General features: G+C 44.3%; 1 protein-coding gene across 1 annotated transcript in view; it reads left to right on the top strand.

Annotated features, from left to right (window-relative positions):
• Positions 1–22,137, top strand: part of LOC147027672 (transcription factor 12-like) — a 415,122-nt gene that overhangs the window by 338,604 nt on the left and 54,381 nt on the right. The window contains exons 10-13 of the mRNA XM_085877215.1: positions 14,787–14,895; positions 15,449–15,591; positions 17,155–17,302; positions 18,005–18,072. Of these exons, the coding sequence (XP_085733341.1) occupies positions 14,787–14,895; positions 15,449–15,591; positions 17,155–17,302; positions 18,005–18,072 (468 nt within the window). The remainder of the gene's footprint in view (positions 1–14,786; positions 14,896–15,448; positions 15,592–17,154; positions 17,303–18,004; positions 18,073–22,137) is intronic.

Below are 22,137 nucleotides of genomic sequence, written 5' to 3'. Positions count from 1 at the left end.
ATCATTCCAAAGAGGAAAGCGAGCTGTTTTTAGCGACCGCATAAAGGACACAAAGAAGAAGCACGAATAACTAATTTCCTTGTTAAAGGCCCTGTCACACCTTGACAATTTAACCAGCATATGGCAACGTAGCAAAATTGATCTAAAACGCTGGCGTACACTGAACTGTTGATGTTTTTTTTTCCAGTTTTGGGCAAATATTAACGAGTTGGACGTATGCATAACATTAGTAACATACACAGAACGTTTCGATAACGTATAGATAACTTATACCAACGAATGCTTAGCGTGTTGTCGGCGTTCACAACCTATGCCCAACGATAGTCTAGCTTATGCATAGCGCGGCAGAGTATCGCCGACGATCGCGTGGCGTAGCCTATTAAAAGGCTGCCGCTCGGCAATTCAAATCATTACCGCATTAGACATCGAAGTGTCAACTTCACCGTCATGCCGAAGAAAAACCCAAAAAAAAACCATGGAGTCTGGAACACTGACGGGTTCCTCCTGTGTGAACCCCATTTTTATATACCAATTCCTCTAAACGCTGCCAATACGCCATTACACGGTAGCTGTAAGTTAAAAACACGTTCAGTAAGTTCTGTGGTCGTCCGGAAGACGTCAATCAAATACGTCTACATACGCCAATATGCGTTGGAGATTCGTTACACGTAAGTTCAAAGCACGTTACTCATAGGTTAGAAATAAGTTTCAGGTATGCTTGACATTACCTCGACGTATTTTGACTTATGAGTAACTTACAAGTAACGTGTGTCGACGTGTGTCGACGATCGCATAACGTGCCTACAACTTATGGCCAGCATATACGGGACGTGCGAGTCATACGCTGGCATACGTCGAAAAATTTTGAGCATGCCAAAATTTGTCGATGAGCTCAGCGTACTACGACGTACGCCAGCGTGCTTCAGCGTGCTCTTAACGTATACAAAACTTACCCATAACATATTCGACGTGTGCCAGCGTATTCGCCAAATTTTTCATACGTCGGCATACGCTGGCAAAAACGTCAAGGTGTGACAGGGCCTTAAAGACGGTGCATCAATGGCGGTAAACTTCCGGAAAAAGGTTTTTTTTTTTTTTCTCCAGCCTTTGAAATCTTTATTTTATTTCAATTGAATTATACACTTGAACACGAGAACACAAATCGCTTTGCTGGCACTTCCAAAAGCTTCAGTTGGGCAGTACTTGGACAAAATATTACGCCATTTTACACCATCTCGACCAATCAAATTTTCCACTCACACTCTCAGCGTTGGGGGATATCGACATTCAGACAAAATGACGGCTTGTCAGAAGTATTGATCATGTTAGGAAGCACAAAGCTTGAGTTGAAAAGACCCTTCCCATGTCCTTTTTCTCAAAACTGCACTGGGTTCGGTGTTCTATGAACTCTCGCTTTAAAATAAAATAAAAACCGGGGGGATATTGTAATGGCTCCATCCGTCCGGCCGTCTGTCAGTCCTTCACACTATCTCCTCCTCAAAGGTTGTGCAGAAATTCACCAAACTTGCGAGTTATTATCACCACATGGCAAGAAGGTGCGAGAGTAGCATCGTTTTTTGCCCCACCTCCTTGCGCCCTGGGTGCAGAGTCAAAAGATCAAATACCAAAAATGCGATTACGGGCACATCTTGAAACATGATTTTTTTTCATGAAACTTTGTAGATGCATTCAACATTGGGGAACACATGAAAGATGTGACGATTTTGTTGGATTTTACCCCTTGGAGTGGGGTCTTATTACCTCCGCCACCGAAGGTGAAGGGGGTTATGTTTTCACCCCCTTTCTGTCTGTCTGTTTGTTTGTGTACAGGATATCTCAAAAAGTTGTGGACGGATCCGGATAAAATTTTGTGGACAGGTTGGGTGTGTGTGTGATAAAGATGAACTGATTAGATTTTGTAGAAGATCCGGATCCGGATCCAACTACTAGAATTTTTTAAGTGATTCTTCACCATTGAGAGATGGGACCAAAAACGATATATAGCATGATATCTCAAAAAAATTTTGACTGATTCGGATGAAACTTGGTGGATAGGACACGTTAGGTGTGTGACAAGGAAGAATTGCTTCAATTTTGGTGAAGGTCCGGCTCCGGATCTGGATACGAGAATTATTGAATTTTCATTGTGATTCTTCACCATTTAGAGACAGGGCCAAAAACGATATTGTTCTGTATAGCATGATATTTCATAAATGTACTGGGATCAGTGGATCAGATGATGTTCTCGTGGATCAGGCATTACGTGGCGGAGGTGTGCACTCCACCGAGTGTCTTCTAGTTTGTTTTTGTGTTTGTTTGTTTTGTTTGTTTGTTTGTTTGTTTGACTTGAATGCCTTCCTCAACCATATTACAGAATTCATTGAAAACTGCTGGTTGTACTTTTTGGTGTGGTCAGGGAGTTTTCGTGTGGATAAAAAAAATAAAATTCATAGTCCCACGGGTTTGGGGTGTGGGAGGACCCCAATTCTCTCGATGTATATACGTATGGCAAAACACCACTCCCAGTGGGGTTGGGTATAACACGTCATACGACAATGCTAATTCTGGGGGAATTAACCCATCTGTAATTCTGGGGAATTATTCCATCCGTAAGGACGGGTTCGCTTGGATAGAGAATCAGCATCCAACCAACCCACACCCTGTACCTCTGGGACTATTAAATGCTTTTTGTTTTTTGTTTTCTCCAACCTAAAACCAGTGCACACCCCGAGTGCAACCTCTAGTTTTCAACTCAATCCTTCCAGTGGTTCAGGAGTGTGCAGAAGTCAAACAAAACACTTTGAACGAGACAGAAAGGGGTGAAAACAATAACCCCCTTCACCTTCGGTGGTGACGGTAATTCTGTTTGATCTCACTTTTATAAAACTCTTCTGCAATTGAGTCATTTGAGTTGGTTTCCTCTTCATGCACACAAATGGCAAGCGATTTTTATATTGTGCCACGGGTGAGTTGTTGTTCTTGTTTTGATCACACGTTATTTTCTGCTTCTCATAAATACCACCCCAATCGGTTTCAACAGTCTTGATGAGTGAAGAAATCCATATTTATGGAGTGTTTAGAATCTCTCATCCTCCTGAATGATGATGTCGTCAACCTTGTGCTTGGCTGCCACCCCTTTCGCAAGCAAAAAGCACTGCTAACTGAGAAGTAGTCACCAACATGGGATGGCAAACGAAAATGTAAAACCTCCGTCTACGCGTCGTGTTGAGCCATCGCCGCCGTGCAATGGAACATTCTTGGTGAAATGTAAACACACCTTATCCGAGTGGGCTCCAATAAAGGGGGGAATAGCAATGATTCCTTTTGTTCGCTAAATGTCCATCTGCTCGTCTCCAACGGTGCATATCAGATTTTTCGTTCTTTATTTATTCACTGGTTGTTGTTTTTTTTTTTTTTACTTTACCATTGAAACCCTGATTTACATTTGATCTCTTGCTCCAACAATCAATATTTTGAAATCGAACTTCCAAAAAAAGGTCTTTTGCCAACATTTAGCGCCCGTGAACTTGTTTTATCCGATATCAGGCACAACCGAATGCACTTGTTCATCGCCAGTGTTGCACGAATTTGTTGTACTAACTTTAGAAACTGCTGCTTGTTGCGAGTTTTTGCTTCAGTTGCTCAGTCAATTTCAATGCCCCTTTCTCTTAGCCCTTCACGTCTCGAGTGATTTCTTATCTACTTCCAGTTAACAGTCTCCCGTGTGGAATGTCGTGAAAACATTTCGGCAAATCCTGATAAATTGCATCCGAAGTAAGTGATGGGAAAGCTGACTTTTCAGCTTATTGTTGTCATTTATTTTTGCATGGCTTTTTAGTAATCCGTTTGGACATTTGAATATCTTTCGGCTCGTTCACACTTCGTGACGATAAGAAAATTGTGGGAACGATACAGAAGCATTGCCATCGAGAATAGAAACATTCTGAGAAGACGCGTTCAGGTCCAATGTTTACATCATGGATACTGGTCCAAGAATTCGGTGTGGATCCAAACGTGGAGGGATTTTTGGCTTTCTCCAAAAACGAATAGTTCTGACCAATCCATTCCATCCATGGCCATTCTCTTTTCAGAACACCACTGCAGCCTAAACTCTGCAGGGAAATGCACCTGATGGTTTGCTGTCGCTCTTCATTACGTTAGTTTGGGCAGGAAGTTAAAATTTGGCTGGGGTACTAGCACCCAATGGCTGCTCTTTTAAAAGGTGCCGTGCGATCTTTACCACCACCAGCGAATGCTAGCATATAGGACAGCCAGATTAACGTTCTTCCCAAGGATAGCGCACCCACTGATGCAGCGCCCTGCATGTGAATTGCCAATCCAACAGTTTCTCGTCTTTTTGTGACTCAAAACCAGACTAGACGTCTCAAAGGCGAGTATGCTCCCTCTGAACTCTCCTGCCAGCCCATTGCCATAAATATTGATGTGTTGTAAATCGATAAAGGTTGTGCAGGTCAAAAACACAACCCCATAATGTAAAGGATCTATTACATAATTTGATTTGATTTTGATGTGCCATACTCCTTACAGAGCCTCGGTGCTGCTGAAGCAGTTTCTTGGCAAGGGTTATAATGGGTGGTTTGCCATTGCCTTCCCAGAATTTGTTTTTCTCTATCCTTGTCAATGCTGAGCGTCAAGCAAGGGAGCATCATGTGGTATTTTAAAAGTCTTTGGTTTGACTCGGCCGGGGTTTGAACCACCAACCTCCCAGACTCGGAGCGGACGCTCTAACCATTACACCACCGAGTCTACATTAGCAAAGATGGCTGAATTTTTGACCTCCTCTTCTGTTCACTTCTTTCACTCTTGTATTGATACCATTATCTTTCCCTTTCTTAATTACTCCTGACAAATCACCCTATCTTTCCTCACCTTTCCTTTTTATTTCATCCCCTTCCTCCTCACCTCCTTCCCCTCATTGCATCCTCCTCCTTGTCTCCTCCTCACCTTTCCGCATCCTCCCCGCCTCCACTTTGCCACCTCTCCTCTTCTTCCTCTCTTCTTTTTTCTTTTTCTTTTCCTCTCTCCCCCCTCCACCCTCCACCCTTCCCCCCTCAATGCATTTGTTGTGCATTGTCTCATTGTCCGTTTGTTAAAGCTCTCATCTTGTGTTACTTGTAATGATTTTATATTTGCCTGCTTGGTGAATAACTGTTAAACACTGACTGAATTGACAAGATGAATCCAACCTGTAATTTTATTGAAGGGTTAATGACTTTTATCTTGTTTTATGCACCTGCTGCTACATTATATTTTCCGATAATTATGACTATAAAATTCAGAATCCTATCTATTATCGAAGTTGAAACGTCTTTGCTCAGCCATCTCTCATTATAAATCATGTCATGGATGGAATCAACGGAACACGGATCTAGATCTGCCAACCGCCATTGGAAACGACGAGAAGCCGACATTTAAGGTGTTAACCCCGTTTTTGCTCCGACTAAGGGGGTAAACGCCTGAAGCGCCAGCAACGAAGGGTGAATGCCCGAAACGCCCTCTTTTGTTCCAATGGAGGGGATTAATGTCCAAAACCTCAGCTTCTCCTTTCTTCCCACGGTAGTTATCATACCTCGATCAACGTCCTGTTCAGTTCATCCATCGTTCTACCGGTCAGCTGACGCAGATTGACATTGGCCTTCACCAGCAAGACTAATTCTTCATTTTCCATTATAAATTATATTTGCTTTGACAGAGGCTGGTAGTGAACTGAGGTCTTTAGGACAATAGGGTTTAAAAGATTTTTTCAATGGTGAATATTGTTTGTGAATAGCCATTGAGAAATCGGGCTGACAACGATATATAGCACGATATCTCAAAAGGTAATGGAGGGATTTCGCAGAAACTTTGTGGACAGTTTGGGTATGTGAAAAGGACTAATTGATTCGTTTTTTGGTGAATATCTGAATCCGGATCCGTATTCGAGAATTCGGATGTTGACCAAAAGATTCAAATTCTTGATCCAAGGACAGCGGAACTTGGTGGACAGGTTCGAAATTTTGGTGAAGATCCGAATCCGGATACAGACATGATTATTATTTAAATTTTAAGTGATTCTTCACCATTGAGAGATGGGGCTGAAACGATATCGCATATCTCAAAAAGTTGTGGACGAGTTATGACAAAACTATGTGGATGAGTTGGTTAGGTAACAAGAACAAGCCGATTCGATTTTGGTTAAGGTCCAGATTCAGATCCGACCTATCAGTGGAATACAAAATGTAAACCATTCAGCCTGGCGGAGGTAGGTGCTCGACCGAATGCCGTTCCATTTTGCCAAGTGTCACTCTGTGATTTTTCAATTTTTTTACATTGATGATTGTTGGCTCCAATAAAATTTCTCCTCCTGCAAGAATTGATCAAAAAACGTCAGCCCAAATTTATCAAAAACATTTTTATCCCACCTCTCATTCCTTCCTCGCTACCATTCCCATCCACAGTGCTTGTGGATCGAATACACTTTGAAAAAACTAATTCTGTTGTTTAATACACTAATTTTCCATTTTGAGGCCATCACACCATGCAGGACTTTGAATTTTGCTGCGCCTGTGAAGTTAATATCCTCTCCATACACACGGATGGGGCCTCAGCATGCCTATTTCGGTTGTAATTTAGGCCCCTTTGTGCATCCCTGTTAACTCTGCTGCACCCACAGTTCCCGCATTTTAATTGCCTGCAGATGTGTGAACTTTTGAGGGGGTACAGAGGTCACAAGAGTCGCCCTTTCAAAACCAATTAACATTTTTCTCCCGTTTTACCCCTCGTCACAACAAAGCAGCTTTGCACAGTGACTGGGGGGGGGGGTTGGGTGGTGGGTGGGGGGGGGTTCCCATTGACATCAATCAGAAATAAGAAGAGAACCTGGCTTAAAAATATATATATAAAAAATTTGGTGCACCTCGAGGGATTCTTCCAAGCCGCGTGGCTCCTCATCCCAAGGATATGAATATTTGATTCAAATAAACTGATATCTGTAAGTCGTGCGGCTTGACCCCTCTTATCACAACAAGGGGGCACTTCTCATCCTGATACTGTTGGGAGAGTTTGTTTATTTTTGGTTCCTATTATAGTCACAGTCTATAAAGAGTTCCCCTGTGTCATCACCAAGCTACAGTGACATCATTGTGTGATGTCATTCCCCCCTGAGCATGCAAAAAATTTCCAGCAATTACTTTGCTTGCCCCTTTCTTCTCAATTTGCTCACTGTGCTGCTGCTGCTGCTGCTGCAGTAGTGATGCAACTTGTGGGCTCAATAAGGAACTTAATCCCAATCTAATATACATTCGCTACTGTAACAACAACTACAATGCTGCTTGGCTTGTGAGCCCTTTTTTTATCGTTGTTGCTGTTGAGTAAGGGGACAAGTCTGAGGGCTTGCGTGCTGTCGGGTCGGTTACATACTTCACCACCTGACCTGATGAAAGCTACATCAAGGGCTTCTCGCCATATTGAAAGCAAGGGGAGGCAGTGCTTGCGGCATCGATTAAATGGGTGCCATGTTCTCGCTTCTCCACACGGTCACGTTGGTGTGAGAGAAGATTGTCGTGTGACAGTGAGAATTAAACTTGGAAGTCGCCCATCCCCGTGTACAAACTGTGCTGTAAACAAAGCAGCCGCAGTCATTTTCCGGAACAAATTGCCTCAGAAAATAGCAACAGGACTTGAAAGCTTCAGCTGCAAATGCCAAACCGCCGTCGTATGGTAATAGTTTTTCATCTGAATGGGATTTGCATTTTAACTCGGCACGAATAATGGAAGCCCAAAACGTGGTTTATTGAAATGTTATTGGAATACCTCCGGTTCATAATGGAAAAAAAATAATAATAATAAAAAGAAAAGATGGTAATAAAAGTATATAATTGTTTTTGTCCCCCCCCCCCCCCCATATATTTGTTTCTCACGTCACTGTGTTGTCGGATTCGGTGCTTTTATGCTGCTGTCCATAAATATTTATGAAACACAACTATTAAAATCAGACTTAAACTGCCTTGAAGCTTCGCTGCCAGTTGTTAAAAACACCGTGGCGACAGCGTTAAGCAAAATAATTGTTGGTTCACATTTCCTTTGTGTTGTGCTTTTTTGAAAAAGAAATGAATAAAATTGTTGCTTATTTTGTCGTTTTCATCTCCCTGTGATTGCTGGTTTTATGAGTTGCCATCATGCATCAAGCAATCTCCTTGGGAAAGCGAACCGAAGGAAACATCTCCAGATAGTGGGGCAGATAACAGCAATTTTTGAGAGGAATCGTGCAAATGATGATACAAGCATCAAATTTGACACATTTGTTCTCCAGGGGATTCTAATCAAATCTGCCTGATTGGCCATTTGAAAATCCAAATTTTGAAAAATTTGAAAAAAATTTTTTTTTTCAAAAAAGTCAAGATCACGAATCAATGTTGGATGCTGGCTGAGATTGGTGAATGTTTCAGAAACATCATCAAAGACGTTCCAAGTCTGCCATGCAGTTTTCTTCCCTTTAGCGCAGAAGGCAGACACGACGTCACATCCAGTGAACACATGGAAGTATGGGATCCCTCCAGCTTTCTCAGGCCCTCTTGCAGAAACTACCTCATGGACTGGAATCCATCATGCCTTGGCTCCTTGGCCAAAGGTGATCCACATGTTCTCAAGACCCATTTCCTGTAAGGATGGCAGTACAGATATTGCTCTGACTAGTACGTCCGTGTCATTAGCCTTCATGATAATGGACTTGCTACCATCCGTCGTTGCATCCCTGGCGTGTACAAATATTGGAGTGTCAGCTTCTTCATGACAACATGGAGACACAGCATCCAGTGACTTCTTTGTGTTGCTAATGGCATCTTCTCCTTTTGTGACAATGACTGTGCTTGTCGTCTGTGCTTCACACATCTTTTCCGCAAGGAAGTGAAACAGCTCAGTCTTGTTGCTGTCATCTCGAAGAAAGCTTCTCCAGTTACTTGGGGTCTTACTGGTTCCTGTCACTCTTCTTCTGATTCCTTGCCCCCTTTTCGACCTTGCTTCTGACTTCAGACTTGACTTCTTGTACACATCAAAAACTACATCTACCCTCTCGTACCTGGCACCATAGGATTCCACTTTTGGGATGATGTCTTCTTTAGCATAGTCATCAAATATCTTTGAAGTACGTGGAGGTAGGGCATTGATAAGTGCTGAGCCATCAATGATGACTGTATCTCCCCTTGGTTCTCTGTCTGGGATGTTCACTTGCGCTTCAAGAATTTCAGCCAGCTGTGACTTCAAAGTTTTTTGGGTTTTTTTTTTTTCTTTTCAAATTTTTCAAAATTTTGATTTTCAAATGGCCAATCGGGCAGATTTGATCAGAAATCCCCGCAGTACAGAAATGCCAAATTTGATGCTTGTATCATAATTTGCACGATTTTTCTACTATCTACTACACGAAGAGCTGCCATCCTCTTCTAGTTCTTCTTTAATGGCCACAATTTATTCCCACGCTTTTGTGGGGTTTGCCGGCGGAAGCTTGGCCCAAGTCTTTCACGAATCGGCTTGCCGTGCCTGACATTCGACTGGGGTTAGGGCAGGAATTTAGAATTTGTTCATGGTGCCGGCTTTAGCTCGCCTACTCTTCGCAAAGGACGACATGAGATCTTTAACGTCCAACACCTAATTAACAGCAGACGGGATGTCCCAGAGCTGCCATGTTAATTTCCATAATTTCCATAATCCTTCTCAACTTTGATTTGACGTTCCTGGATTTGTTGAATTGTCCCTTTTCGTAGTTTTGTGTCTGTTTGTATTCCTCGTTGACATTTTAGTTGTCACATTTCTCAGGGTAACTACGAACTAAACCTTTTGAATCTTTTTTTGCACTGGTTGATCGATCAATATACAATATTTTGGCCGAAAATGTCACGTCCAAAACTGAAAGTGTCAGGTCAGGTGAGATCTGTGACCTGCTACAGGTACCATGTAAACCTGTACTAACCTGTTCCATGGTCGGGTTGTCGGCGACTAAACCGTCTCCCCCACCAGGTTTTCTGGTAAGGAGGGTGTTTGGATATGGACACCCAGCAGGATTAAAAACAAAACCTGTCAAAGGGCGGAGGAGCTCCTTGTGAGCCAACGGCCATCCATATCTAGTGCCCAACTGTGTCTGCGGACGTCCTCCTGCAGTTGGGTCACTTCTTATTAGGAGGTTGGTGGCAGGATTTGCACTCCGGCCACCGTAAAACCCTTCATTCCGCAAAAAACAAAAACGCAAAAAAAATCTGAAAACGCACTCCGTGGGAGTACCTCCTGCACAACTTCCCTTCGCAGGGCAGCTCACCGGATGACGGGATTGGGGCAAAGCCTTCGGGACCCCCAATCTTTGATGAGAGGAGGGAAACCACGGGGTAACATCCCTGGGTCAGATTGCGGTAGAGTGTGTCGGAGTGGTGCTGAGGTGTCGTCCACCAGACGGCGGTCTCCTTGGGTTAACCTGAGGCGGTCCCTTCGGGTGGGTGCCTGGAATGTCCTATCCCTAAGAGAGGATGATCACCTGTCTCTGTTATCATCTGAGCTCAAGCGTTTGGACATCGGGATTGCAGCTCTCTCTGAGGTTCGGAGACCGGATTGCGGCGAGATAATGGTGGGTAGTTACACCTACTATTGGTCTGGTCGCTCTGATGGTTACCATACCCAATGAGTTGCTGTCACTGTGTCCAATAAGCTGACCCCAATGATAATTGAGGTAACGCCGGTCAACGAGCGTATTATGAGATTAAGGATTCGTCACTCCTTAGGTGTCATTTCCCTGGTCTCTGTTTATGCTCCGACTGAGGCGAGTGATCTCACCGTGAAGGATGCATTCGACGCCACGCTCGAGTCTTTGGTTGATCAGTGCCCCAGACGAGATACACTTCTAGTCTTGGGGGATTTCAATGCATCGACTGGAACTGATAGGGATGGTTATGAGGTGTGTGTTGGTCTCCATGGGTCAGGAACTATGAACCAGAATAGCACTAAGTTCCTTCACTTTGCAAGAAGTCATGGACTTAGGGTGGCTGGTTCATGGTTTCAGTGCCCACAAGCTCATCGCTGGACTTGGTATTCCAACGCTGGCGGTGTGGCAAAGGAGATTGACCATGTCCTCATTGACGGTCGTTGGAGGATGATCCAGAACTGCAGGGCCGACCGGAGTGCACAGTTCCTCAATACTGACCACAGGCTTGTTGTAGCAACTCTAAAGCTGCACCTTAAATCCTGGAGAATGGTACCATCCCAGCCTAGGCTGGATGTTGGCAAGCTCAGGGATGAGAGAGTAGCTGGGGAGTTTGTGAACAGGCTGAGTGGACACTTGGGGGGTCTGGGTGCTTTGGGGTTGTCCTGAAGAGTTGTGGAGCGCCTTCAAGACCACCGTCCTTGATGTTGCCGGTGGATGTCTTGGAACTCACCGCAGGGCAAAGAAGAATTTTGTCTCTCAAGGGACACTAGATACCATTGACCAGAGTCACAGGGTCAGGCTGAATGGCAAAGCTGAGCTGTTCAGGGAGCTGAGGCGTAAAACTGTACGTGCACTGAGGGTGGACAAGGAGGCCTATGTGCGAGGAATCTGTGAGGGGGTAGAGCATCACATGTGGACAGGTGATTCTCGTCCCGCTTTCAGGGGAATTCGCGCATTGCGTTCATCCAAGCCCATCCCTCGGAGCACTGCAGTTAGAGCAGAGAGTGGTAGGCTCTTGACAGAGGAATCTGAAGTGAAGGCCCGCTGGGCCGGTTACTTTGAGCGGTTGTACCAGGCTAATCCCCCAGCTGTCGAGTTGGATGTCAAGGGTGTTACAATCCCTGTTGCTGACCCTCGAATCAACTGTGGTCCACCTTCGCTTGTGGAAACACGGGCTGCGGTGAACCAGTTGAAACGGGGCAAAGCTCCAGGGATCTGTGGCATCCATGCTGAACTTCTCAAGGCTAGTGGAAATGCTGCACTCGTGTCGTTGCATGCAGTTTTGTGCTCTGCCTGGAACACAGGCATCATCCCAAATGATTGGAAGAGGGGCCTTGTTGTTCCTCTCTGGAAAGGGAAGGGTGATCATCCAAGACTGCAACAACTACCGAGGGGTGACGCTGCTCTCAGTGCCGGGCAAGGTCTTTGCTCGGATAATTCTTGATAGGGTTCGCCACCATCTGCTTGAGTACCAGCGTCCAGAGCAGTCAGGCTTTACACCAAAGAGGTCAACGATTGACCGTATCCTTGCTCTTCGTGTCCTCACCCAACGCAGACGAGAGTTTCGGCAGGGGCTGCTTGCAGCCTATGTTGATCTCTGTAAAGCGTTCAATTCAGTGAATCGGGATGCCCTCTGGAGGATTCTTGGTCTTCGTGGGGTGCCACCAAAACTGATCGATCTGATGTCTGAACTCTACTCTGGTACTGAGAGTGCTGTGAAGTGTGGTGGTACCATCTCTGACTTATTTCCCGTTGTTACTGGAGTTCGTCAGGGGTGTGTACTGGCCCCCACACTTTTCAGCACTTGTATGGACTGGATTTTAGGGAGGATGTCGGAGAGATCAAGCTGCGGTGCATCGTTTGGGAATGTCAAGATCTCGGACCTTGATTTTGCAGATGATGCAGTCATCTTTGCGGAGACTTTCGATATCCTTTTTGGGGGCCCTCGAGGTGCTGAATGAGGAGTCGGAGCCACTGGGATTACGGGTTTCTTGGGTCAAAACTAAGATCCAGGCTTTCGGTGACATCTTGGATGCTGCTGTCCTGTCTGTGTCTGTTTGTGGTGAGGATGTTGAGGTCGTGGAGAGATTCACTTCCCTTGGCAGTGATATTCATGTCTCTGCTGGCTGTGAGTCAGAGGTCAATAGACGTCTGGGTCGGGCCTGGGGAGTCATGGATTCACTGGATCATGGGGTGTGGCGCTGCCAGTACCTGTGCGGGAGGACGAAAGTCCGAGTCTTCAGGTCCTTGGTACTTCCATTCTTGCTCTCTGGATGCGAGACTTGGACTCTGACCAAGGATCTGAGACGGAGACTTAATTCCTTTGGTACCAGGTCTCTTCGGAGAATCCTTGGCTATCGCTGGTCGGATTTTGTGTCCAACGAGCGGTTGCTGAGAGAGACTCGGATGAGATTTGTTACCTGCATAGTCCGTGAGCGTCAGTTGCGGCTGTATGGACATGTGGCTCGTTTTCCTGACGCTGATCCTGCTCACCAGATTCTCTCAGCGAGGGAGTCTCGTGAGTGGAGGAGGCCAATGGGCCGACCACGTGCCTCGTGGTTGCAGCAGGTTGACCATCATCTCAAGGAGATGGGCATGGGCCTGGCATCTGCCTGGGGGATGGCCAGACGGAGGCCCCTGGAGTACCGGTGGAAAGTGGACGCAGCGACGTGCTGTTCTGGCACATGCTCCCATACCTGACCTGACCTGACCAAAACTGAATACTTCAGAGGTGTCTCCAAGTTTGGCAACTCTTCATAACTGTTTGTTCTTTTTTTTTTAAAGTACCCTTCAAGGAATCAAAGTCAAGGCTCATGGAAGAGTGAGAACACAGAATGGACCAGAATATAACAAAACAATAAGAAAATAGTGGAAATGGGGAATCCACACCAGTAGTAGCATAGATGGATACAGCAGAGGACACTTGGAGGAAGAACGAGATCAAGGGGAGGGTGGGGAGGATGCAGGGGTTGAACGAGCTGGATACAAGCTCAAACACAGCAAGAAGAGTCAGGACAAAAGTGAGGTTTCAATGGAAATGGAACAAAAAAAAATGGGGGAAAGGGGGGGGGGAACAATAACCTCAAAAGGAACGGGGTGAGCTTGGGGAAACTATTGATGGTCGATAAGATCATGAGTATGTGTGGGATAAGACCTGAGGTGTTTGTGAATAGATATTTTGAAGCCCTCGAGGGAAGAATGCGATCAAACAGATTGAGGAAGTTGGTTCCACAAGTGAAAGAGAAGAGGACAATTCAGTGGAGGTGATCAGTGAGCCTCCACCTTTGGAAGTTTGACCACAAGTGGTTACTGGCACATGTGTGTGCCCTGCAGAACCTGGAGTGGTGGTGGGGGGGGGGTGGGGGAGAGTGGTCAGAGAGGGAAGAGAGGTAGACAGAGCAAGTACTGTGCAGATTGTGCAAGACCAGAAAGGAGGTGATTGAAGATGGAGAGTCCACCGACCTGCTGTCCAGGGATTCAGCTTAATTGTGTTCAATTTCATTGATTTTGAGGGTCATGGCATCAAGATGTGTTAGGGTATACGGCAAGTGTGTTTGCTCTGCAAAATTCACCCTGGTGTCACTGTTTATAAGTGGGCTTTGTTTTGTTGTTTTCTTCATTTTTTTTTTACACTATTTTCCATGAATTTTGAGCTTTTATGATGCTGTAATTAATAGTTGATGTCCCGTGACCAAACTAAGGGTTAAAATCTTCCCATGCTTCTCTAAATTAGAAAATTTAACCTTATCTACTCTTGGAGCCTCTTGGGATTTCTCGGGAAAATTGGATAACATAAAGTGGAGAGTGATTATAAATGGGAAACAAACACAGAGCTTCACAACTCAGGTGAGCACTGTCCAAAGAAAAGCCACGATCCATCTGCCGCCTTCTACGTACCTTTTCTTGAAGCAAAATTGTTTTTAATATCCAGAGTCGAGCCTTTTGGAAGAGCTCGGAATACACGCATTTTTGTTTCTGGACATTGGTAGTTGCTTTGATTCCATGGTGCAGTGGTTGCGTTTTACTTCCCTGTGATTTTGATGTGATGTTTGAGTTGTTATGCATCGATGAACAAGGGTCTTTCGCGTACCTGTGTGTCCAGGTGTACACCTCTTCCACATCGCAAGATGAGTACGGCAGGGATTCTGAGCCTGCCTTCACGCAAGCCAAACCTCCAGCTGCCATGTTCTCGGGTACCTACTTTATGCAAGGTGACGAGGATGAGACATTTTGTACTACTTTGGGGGGGAGTTGGAGGGTGGCTTAACAGTTTGCGAGCATGGAGATTTAACACGAGTTTGAAGCAAGTCCCGTATTGAATTTATGAACCCTCTCTTGACCACACCTCAAACATTTTCCCCTGCCTGGCATGATGATTCACATTGATGTTACATTTCATTGCAGATTCATTTTGTTTCCTTTAACATATGTTACTTTAAGTTCATAATCCAACTTCTCGCCTTGTTTATGGGTGCTTGTGGCAAGTCTCGCCACAAATTAAACATTTCGAAGATTGATTCATTATGTCGTGGCTTCCAACTGGAGGAAGTACTCCAGACTGTAAACTTTACTGCAAAAATTGCCCAACGTCGTGGCCCATGTCACGTGTATATATTCCTGGTGAAATGCAACAGCACGCTCACACAAACTACCTTGTGCACACACATCCAGGTATCAACTCGGCAGTCTGATAGCTGTGCCAGTGTCGCTTATCACAACACGGGATGATGACGACAGATATGTCTTTTTTGTTTCTGCCTTCAGATGGGTCACACCCATCGTCAGACCTGTGGCCGTCGGCTTCAAATGGGCCAAGCCATTCCAACTATGGGGGGTTGGTTGCTCCTTCTGCCACGCATGTGGTCCAAGCGCCCGGATACGGAGGGGTGAATGTTCATGACCGCTTGGTGAGTCTCTGCCCTGCCTCGAGGGTCGACACTTGGTAATTTTTCCATGCATGTTTGCATCACGGTATGTTGTGGAAAGGGAAACTTCTGTTGTCGTGAGTAATGCGTTTGCTCAGTTTGAATGTCACTAGCTATTTTAGAATTTTGTCCCATTGGCGATCAGCCAAGGAGAGCGCCAAGAACTTCCCAGCATTACCTTAGGGCCGTAAAGCTCCGTAGCAATGAGGCACTGTAACGTGAGCCTTTGGAATGAGATGGACCATGTTTGTCTTGATTGTTCTAACTGTGGTATAGCATTTTTTTTTTTGCATGTCCAGCACAACTTGGACTGTAGCAGTTTAAGCAGGTTCGCATTTTCTGCATGTCCCGTGCTTTGATTGTCATTGCACGGGTGGCTGAAGACTCATAATGACTCCAGGCTGAAACTCTCTTCCTTGAGTCATTACAGTAGCTTTTCCATTGAGTCGCTTGGAATTGATGAAAAAAAAAACATTAAACGACTAACATTGATGTTGCCTTGATTATTACTCGATGGTCATTTTAGAAACTACCCCTTTGAATTATTGATGCCATCTGCCAAAATTTGCAGTTGGGTTCTAATTGTGTTCCTTCTGACATCTTAATATTGAAAAGGGGATTTTTCTGTTTTGAAGTTAACAGGTCTATGCATTCACGACAAAGTGAGGGTAGGCCGTCAGCATGCCTGTGTGCAAAGGGTGTTTCCTCACGTTGGGGAGGATGAGGATTGTGGGAATGCTTTTGAGGGGAGTTTGGTCACAAAGCAGAAGGTCATGTACACGCAACCCAATTTGATTTTTGTTGTTGTTCGTTGATACATTTACTTACGCATCAAAACCTGCTTTTGGTACCGTCGAACCTTCCACGGTACTTTGCATTTGTGAAGGTATATGACAAGGGAGCACATGACCAACGGTTTCAACCTCTTTTACATTACATTTTACAAACGAGAACGGCACTCAGTAGAGTGCATACCTCCGCCAGACTAAACAGTTTACGTTTTGTATCCCACTTTCCACTGCCTGACGTGATGATTAACATTGCATCTGCATCCGGACCAAAATCTAATCGGCTTGTTCTTGTCACCGACCCAACTCATCCACAACTTTTTGAGATATCGTGTTGTGTGTCGCTTTTGGGACCATCTCTCAATGGTGAAGAATCACCGAAAAATTATTTTTAATTCTCGTATCCGGGTCTAGATCTTCACAAAAATCGAACCAATTCGTCCTTATCACACACTCAACCTGTCCACCAGGTTTAGTCAGAAAACGTCTATAACTTTTTGAGATATGCGACTCACAGACAAACAAACATGGGTGAAAGTATACTTCCATCCACCTTTGGAAGCTTTTTTTTTAATAAGTCTGTTTTTCATTTGGTTTCGTTTTGTTTTATCACTATTTATCCGTTGCTGAAATATGTGAAAATGTAAATTGCCATTGATGTTTGATTCAACAATTGTTTTTGAGTTTTTCTTGCTGAACTCCACGAACATGTTTGTTGGGCTTTGGATGCCGCTGATGAGCGTCGCGTCCTCTGCAGGCCTACAATACAAGGTCAGCTTCTCCGAATGAGCTTCCCACAGGCCTTCCTCCGATGTCTACCTTTCATCGGGGTCCACCGCCCGATACCAACTATGCCGCAGTTTCATCGCGCGCACCCTCGGTGAATGGCACTGATGCCGTATTAGGTAAAACGAAACAATGGCAATTGATTTTGACTTTTTTCCTCACCATACTTTTTTTTTATTGCTTTTTTGCTGCTTGGTAGGGCCATAGCTACGTTTTTTTTTTTTGTTTGTTTGTTTGTTTGTTTTGGGGTTTTTTTACTTGGAAGAGGAAAGGTAGTTTGACCATTCTAATATTGTGTATTTATGAATATATGGTGACAACGTCAAAGTAATTCGATAATTTTTTACATCAAAAATAACTTTTATATCGATGCATGTACATGGATTTATGCATGATGCATTTGTCTCTCAATGCAGTTGCTGTACATTTTGATCAACTGATATTCATCAATGCCTTTGATGGTTTCCTCATGCGTAGCCTTTTGAGATTGCTCTTACGTAATACCATCTCTCCCCTTCAGTGGAACTAGCGCTTAACAGTGCTGATATCAACACATGATTCGCAATGAACATTTATCCCATTTGCTCCCCCTGTGACATCATCGTATGAAACCCAGTCTTTAGAGATGTGTTTATCATTTGGTCCGTGAAATTGACGTTGTATCATTTCTGAATAAACAATTGGTGAGTCTAAATTAGGTCCCGGAAATGCTTGCCCTTTTAAAGAGCACGTTACAAGGTTAATAAAGGCCTGCACAATAATACTTTGGGCATCCTGGCCTTGACGAAGGAAAACATTTGACATTTTTTGTTTGTTTGCAGCGACCAGAAGCACCATCACAAGTGGGCCTTCTCAAACGGGTGATGCTCTTGGAAAGGCGCTGGCTTCGGTAGGTCTTTGGCCTAATGTTGGCTTACAGTAACACCACTTGGTACTTTATCTGCAACCCAACCTCAGAGGACATAAGTGTGGCCACTTTTGTTTAGTACTCACCAGTACAGTTTGCAGCTCACTTGCCTCAACCACCCCCAGGATCTATGCAGTTGCATTGGTTTAAAGCTGCTGGTGTCGAAAGGTCCCAGTCGTATCGTGTCCCTGCATTATTTGTTTGAACATCATAGTCTTTGTACAGAGGCTTTTCAAGTGATTAATTTGTGCGTGGACAGATTGTTTTTCATGCTGCATATGGCAGCACAACAGTTTCTTTTTCTTTTTCACAATCTGAAGCAGCTCTCTCTCTGGATGGAGATATTTCTCTGGGAAGTATAGCAGAGCGAAAATATTTAGCACATCACCGTAGTACAATTGTGGAAGGCAAATTGAATGAACGCATGAAGACCTGCATTGGAGCATTGCTTTTCACAGTTCATGCAGAAGTTTAAGGACATTGATTTTATTATATACTGAAATGCAAAAGAAACTTACCACTTGTTTGAAATGTAATAAAATTGTTACAGTTCAAAATAAAACAAACCAACAATTGCTAATTGAAACATTGGCATTTTATTGATGACATGTCAAGTTTTTGACCAAGATACACCATCTCATTCGTTTGTTCTACAGTACAGAACAGCACAGGGTGCAATGTCAGTCCCCTTTCAATAGCGTGTGTGGCCACTATTGTTTTGGATACAGGCAGTGCATCGGCGGCGCATACCAACTACCAGTCTTTGCATGGATTGCTGCTGGATTCTGTCCCACTCAGTCCTCAATGTCTGAAGCCATCTGACTTAGGACCATCTGCCTGTCCTGCCTTGCAGTGGGGACTCTTGGCCTCCCTGATCGAGGTCTGTCATCTGCAGAGTTGTGAAGGGTGTCTCTCTCCACCAGGGCCGATATCGTCTGGTGTGAACAGCCAAGGCGACGTGCCACCTCACGGTAGCTCAATCCGCCTTGCAGCATGCCCAAGGCACACTGCCGTTGATCCCTTGACAATCTTGGCATGTTGATTGAAATGCCCATTTTGCACTGGCCTTTTTAAAGCCAATATCAAGACATCACGTGCAGCTCATTAAAATCATCCCGTACCTCTTGGCTTATCACTGACAGTCAAAACGGCTGTTCAACAGCTGTGCTATAAAGTGACCATTGAAGGTTCAAGTGACCATCCGTGACCGTTTTGTCTGACAGTGAGGACACTATTGTCCACAAATAAGTTCACACATTTTCTACACGCAGTGTTATTGTTGATATTTGAAGGTTTAAAAGGTGGTAAGTTTCTTTTGTGTTTCAGTATATATGTGAAAGGAGAAACACTGACCCGAGATGCAACGTGACCCTTACGTCATGTGCATAGATTTCATATATGTACACACACACACACACACACACACACACACACACACACACACACACACACACACACACACACACACATCATGCAAGTGTCATGCTGTACATGCAGCCATTTTTACAGCCATTTTTTCCTGCTGAGCAGGGGTTAGCTTTTTGTGAGCTCCATGCAATCATGGTTCCCTTCTTGAGGCAATGTTTTATGGCCGGATGCCCTTCCTGACGCCAACCTTAATCGCACCTCACGACACACAGGGATATGGTACACCTATTCTAATCGGGGCATACACCAGGACCAGTACACTGGTACTCATTTCGCCAACCTTGGAAGGATCACAGGCTGAGTCAACCCCCTGGTGTTAATTCAGTGGAAAACAGGAATTGAACTCAGGACCCGAGGATCCCAAGCCACCACCCAAACCACTAAGCCAACACCAGGCTTACCATGTTGTACATGTCATATATATGTATGTATATATATATATATATATATATATATATATATATATATATATATATATATATACATATATACATATACATATACATATACATATATATATATACATATATATATATATATATATATATATACATATATATATATATATATACATATACATATACATATATATATATATATACATATATATATATATATATATATATATATATATATATATATATATATATATACAGGGTGTCCCAAAAAAATGTACTCACTTTTTAAATGATAATAAATGCATTGTTTATTGACTTAGAAACAAGATTAATGGTTAAATGGATAAATGCATGGTTACAAATGTTCAAACTGACGGCCATCACGTTCCAAACACAGCCGATAACGTGGACCAATGGATTCAACAGCGTTACGAATCATTTCATTTGGAACTGCAAGACATTGTCTTTCAATTTCCTCTTTCAGCTCATCGACTGTTGCTGGTTTTGAGCCGTAAACCTTATCTTTGAGATATCCCGATAAAAAAGAAGTCTATTGGAGTGAGGTCTGGGGAACGTGCAGGGAATTCAACACTACCTCTTCGCCCAATCCATCTGTTTGGAAAAGTTGCTTCGAGATAGGCCCTTCCATCACAATGGAAGTGGAGAGGTGCTCCATCTTGCTGAAAGTAAATCTCTTCGCCACCAAATATCTCTTCGACACGTGGACCAACGGATTCCTGCAGCAAGTCTAAGTAAACATCCCCAGTGCCAGTTTGGTCAAAAAGGAATGGCCCGAGGATGCCCAATGCTGATATCCCACACCACACTGTAACCCCTGGTAAGTTTAAATGGTGTTCCATAGTAACATGCGGATTTTCAGGAGCCCAGTAGGTGCAATTGTGTCGGTTAATTGAGCCATTTAACTTGAAGCTGGCCTCATCGCTCCAAACAATTTTGGATGGAAATGCTGCATCTTCTTCGCATTTGCCCAGATACCACTCACAAAATTCAGCTCTCCGGTCAGGATCGTCTTCATTTAGAGCGTGGATTAATGTTGGAATGTAACTTTTCCAATTAATTCGCTTCAAAATTTGATGGGCGCTTGATTTGGGGATTCCTGTCTCAAGAGCCATTTGTTGTACAGATTTCTGTGGGGATCGGTAGAGGGTTTCCAGCAATTGATTTTCCTTTGTGGGGTTGGTTGATGACCGTGGTCTTCCTGAACGCTCCTTATGGACGTCATGCACAGTTCCATCTGTTTCAAACTTATCTCAGATGTGAGCAATGGTGCGTCGCGTTGGTGGATCTTTGTGAAAATGTCTTCTAAATTGTCTTTGCACTTCCATGATGTTTTCGTGCTTCCAGGAGCACTTTATGATGAATTTTCTTTCTTAAACACCTAGTCGTACTTCTGCCATTATTAGGGTCAATTTGATCTGAAAAAAATGAAAAATTCAATGAGTTATGAGGAGCCAAAATGTGGGTACATTTTTTGGGACACCCTGTCTATATGTATGTATGTATATATGTATGTATATACACTGATGAGCCAAAACATTATGACCACTGACAGGTGAAGTGAATAACATCGATTATCTTGTTACAATGGCACCTGTCAAGAGGTGGGATATATTCGGCAGCAAGTGAACAGTCAGTTCTTGAAGTTGATGTGTTGGATGCAGGAGAAATGGGCAGGAGTAAAGACCTGAGCGACTTTGACAAGGGCCAAATTGTTATGGCCAGGCGACTGGGTCAGAGCATCTCTGAAACGGCAAGGCTTGTGTGGTGCTCCCGGTCAGCAGTGGTGGGTGCCTACTGACAGTGGTCCGAGGAGGGACAAACCACAAACCGGTGACAGGGTGTTGGGCACCCAAGGCTCATCGATGCCCGAGGGCAACGGCGGCTATCCTATCTGGTCCGAACCGACAGAAGGTCGACTGTGACACAAGTCACAGAAAATTTTAATGGTGGTCACGGGAGGAATGTGTCACAATCCACAGTGCATTGCACCCTGCTGCGTATGGGGCTGTGCAGCCGCAGACCGGTCAGAGTGCCCATGATGACCCCTGTCCACCGTCGAAAGCACCTACAATGGCACGCGAGCATCAGAACTGGACCTTGGAGCAGTGGAAGAAGGGCGCCTGGTCCGATGAGTCCCGTTTTCTTTGAGATCACGTGGATGGCCGTGTACGTGTGCGCCGTTGACCTGGGGAAGTGATGG

Source organism: Eptatretus burgeri, chromosome 4 (assembly GCF_056783735.1).
Source record: "Eptatretus burgeri isolate ZD-2024b chromosome 4, Ebu_testis_v1, whole genome shotgun sequence".
Lineage (NCBI taxonomy): Eukaryota > Metazoa > Chordata > Myxini > Myxiniformes > Myxinidae > Eptatretus > Eptatretus burgeri.
Note: the sequence above shows the minus strand (reverse complement) of the source record. Positions and strands in the feature narration are given on the sequence as shown.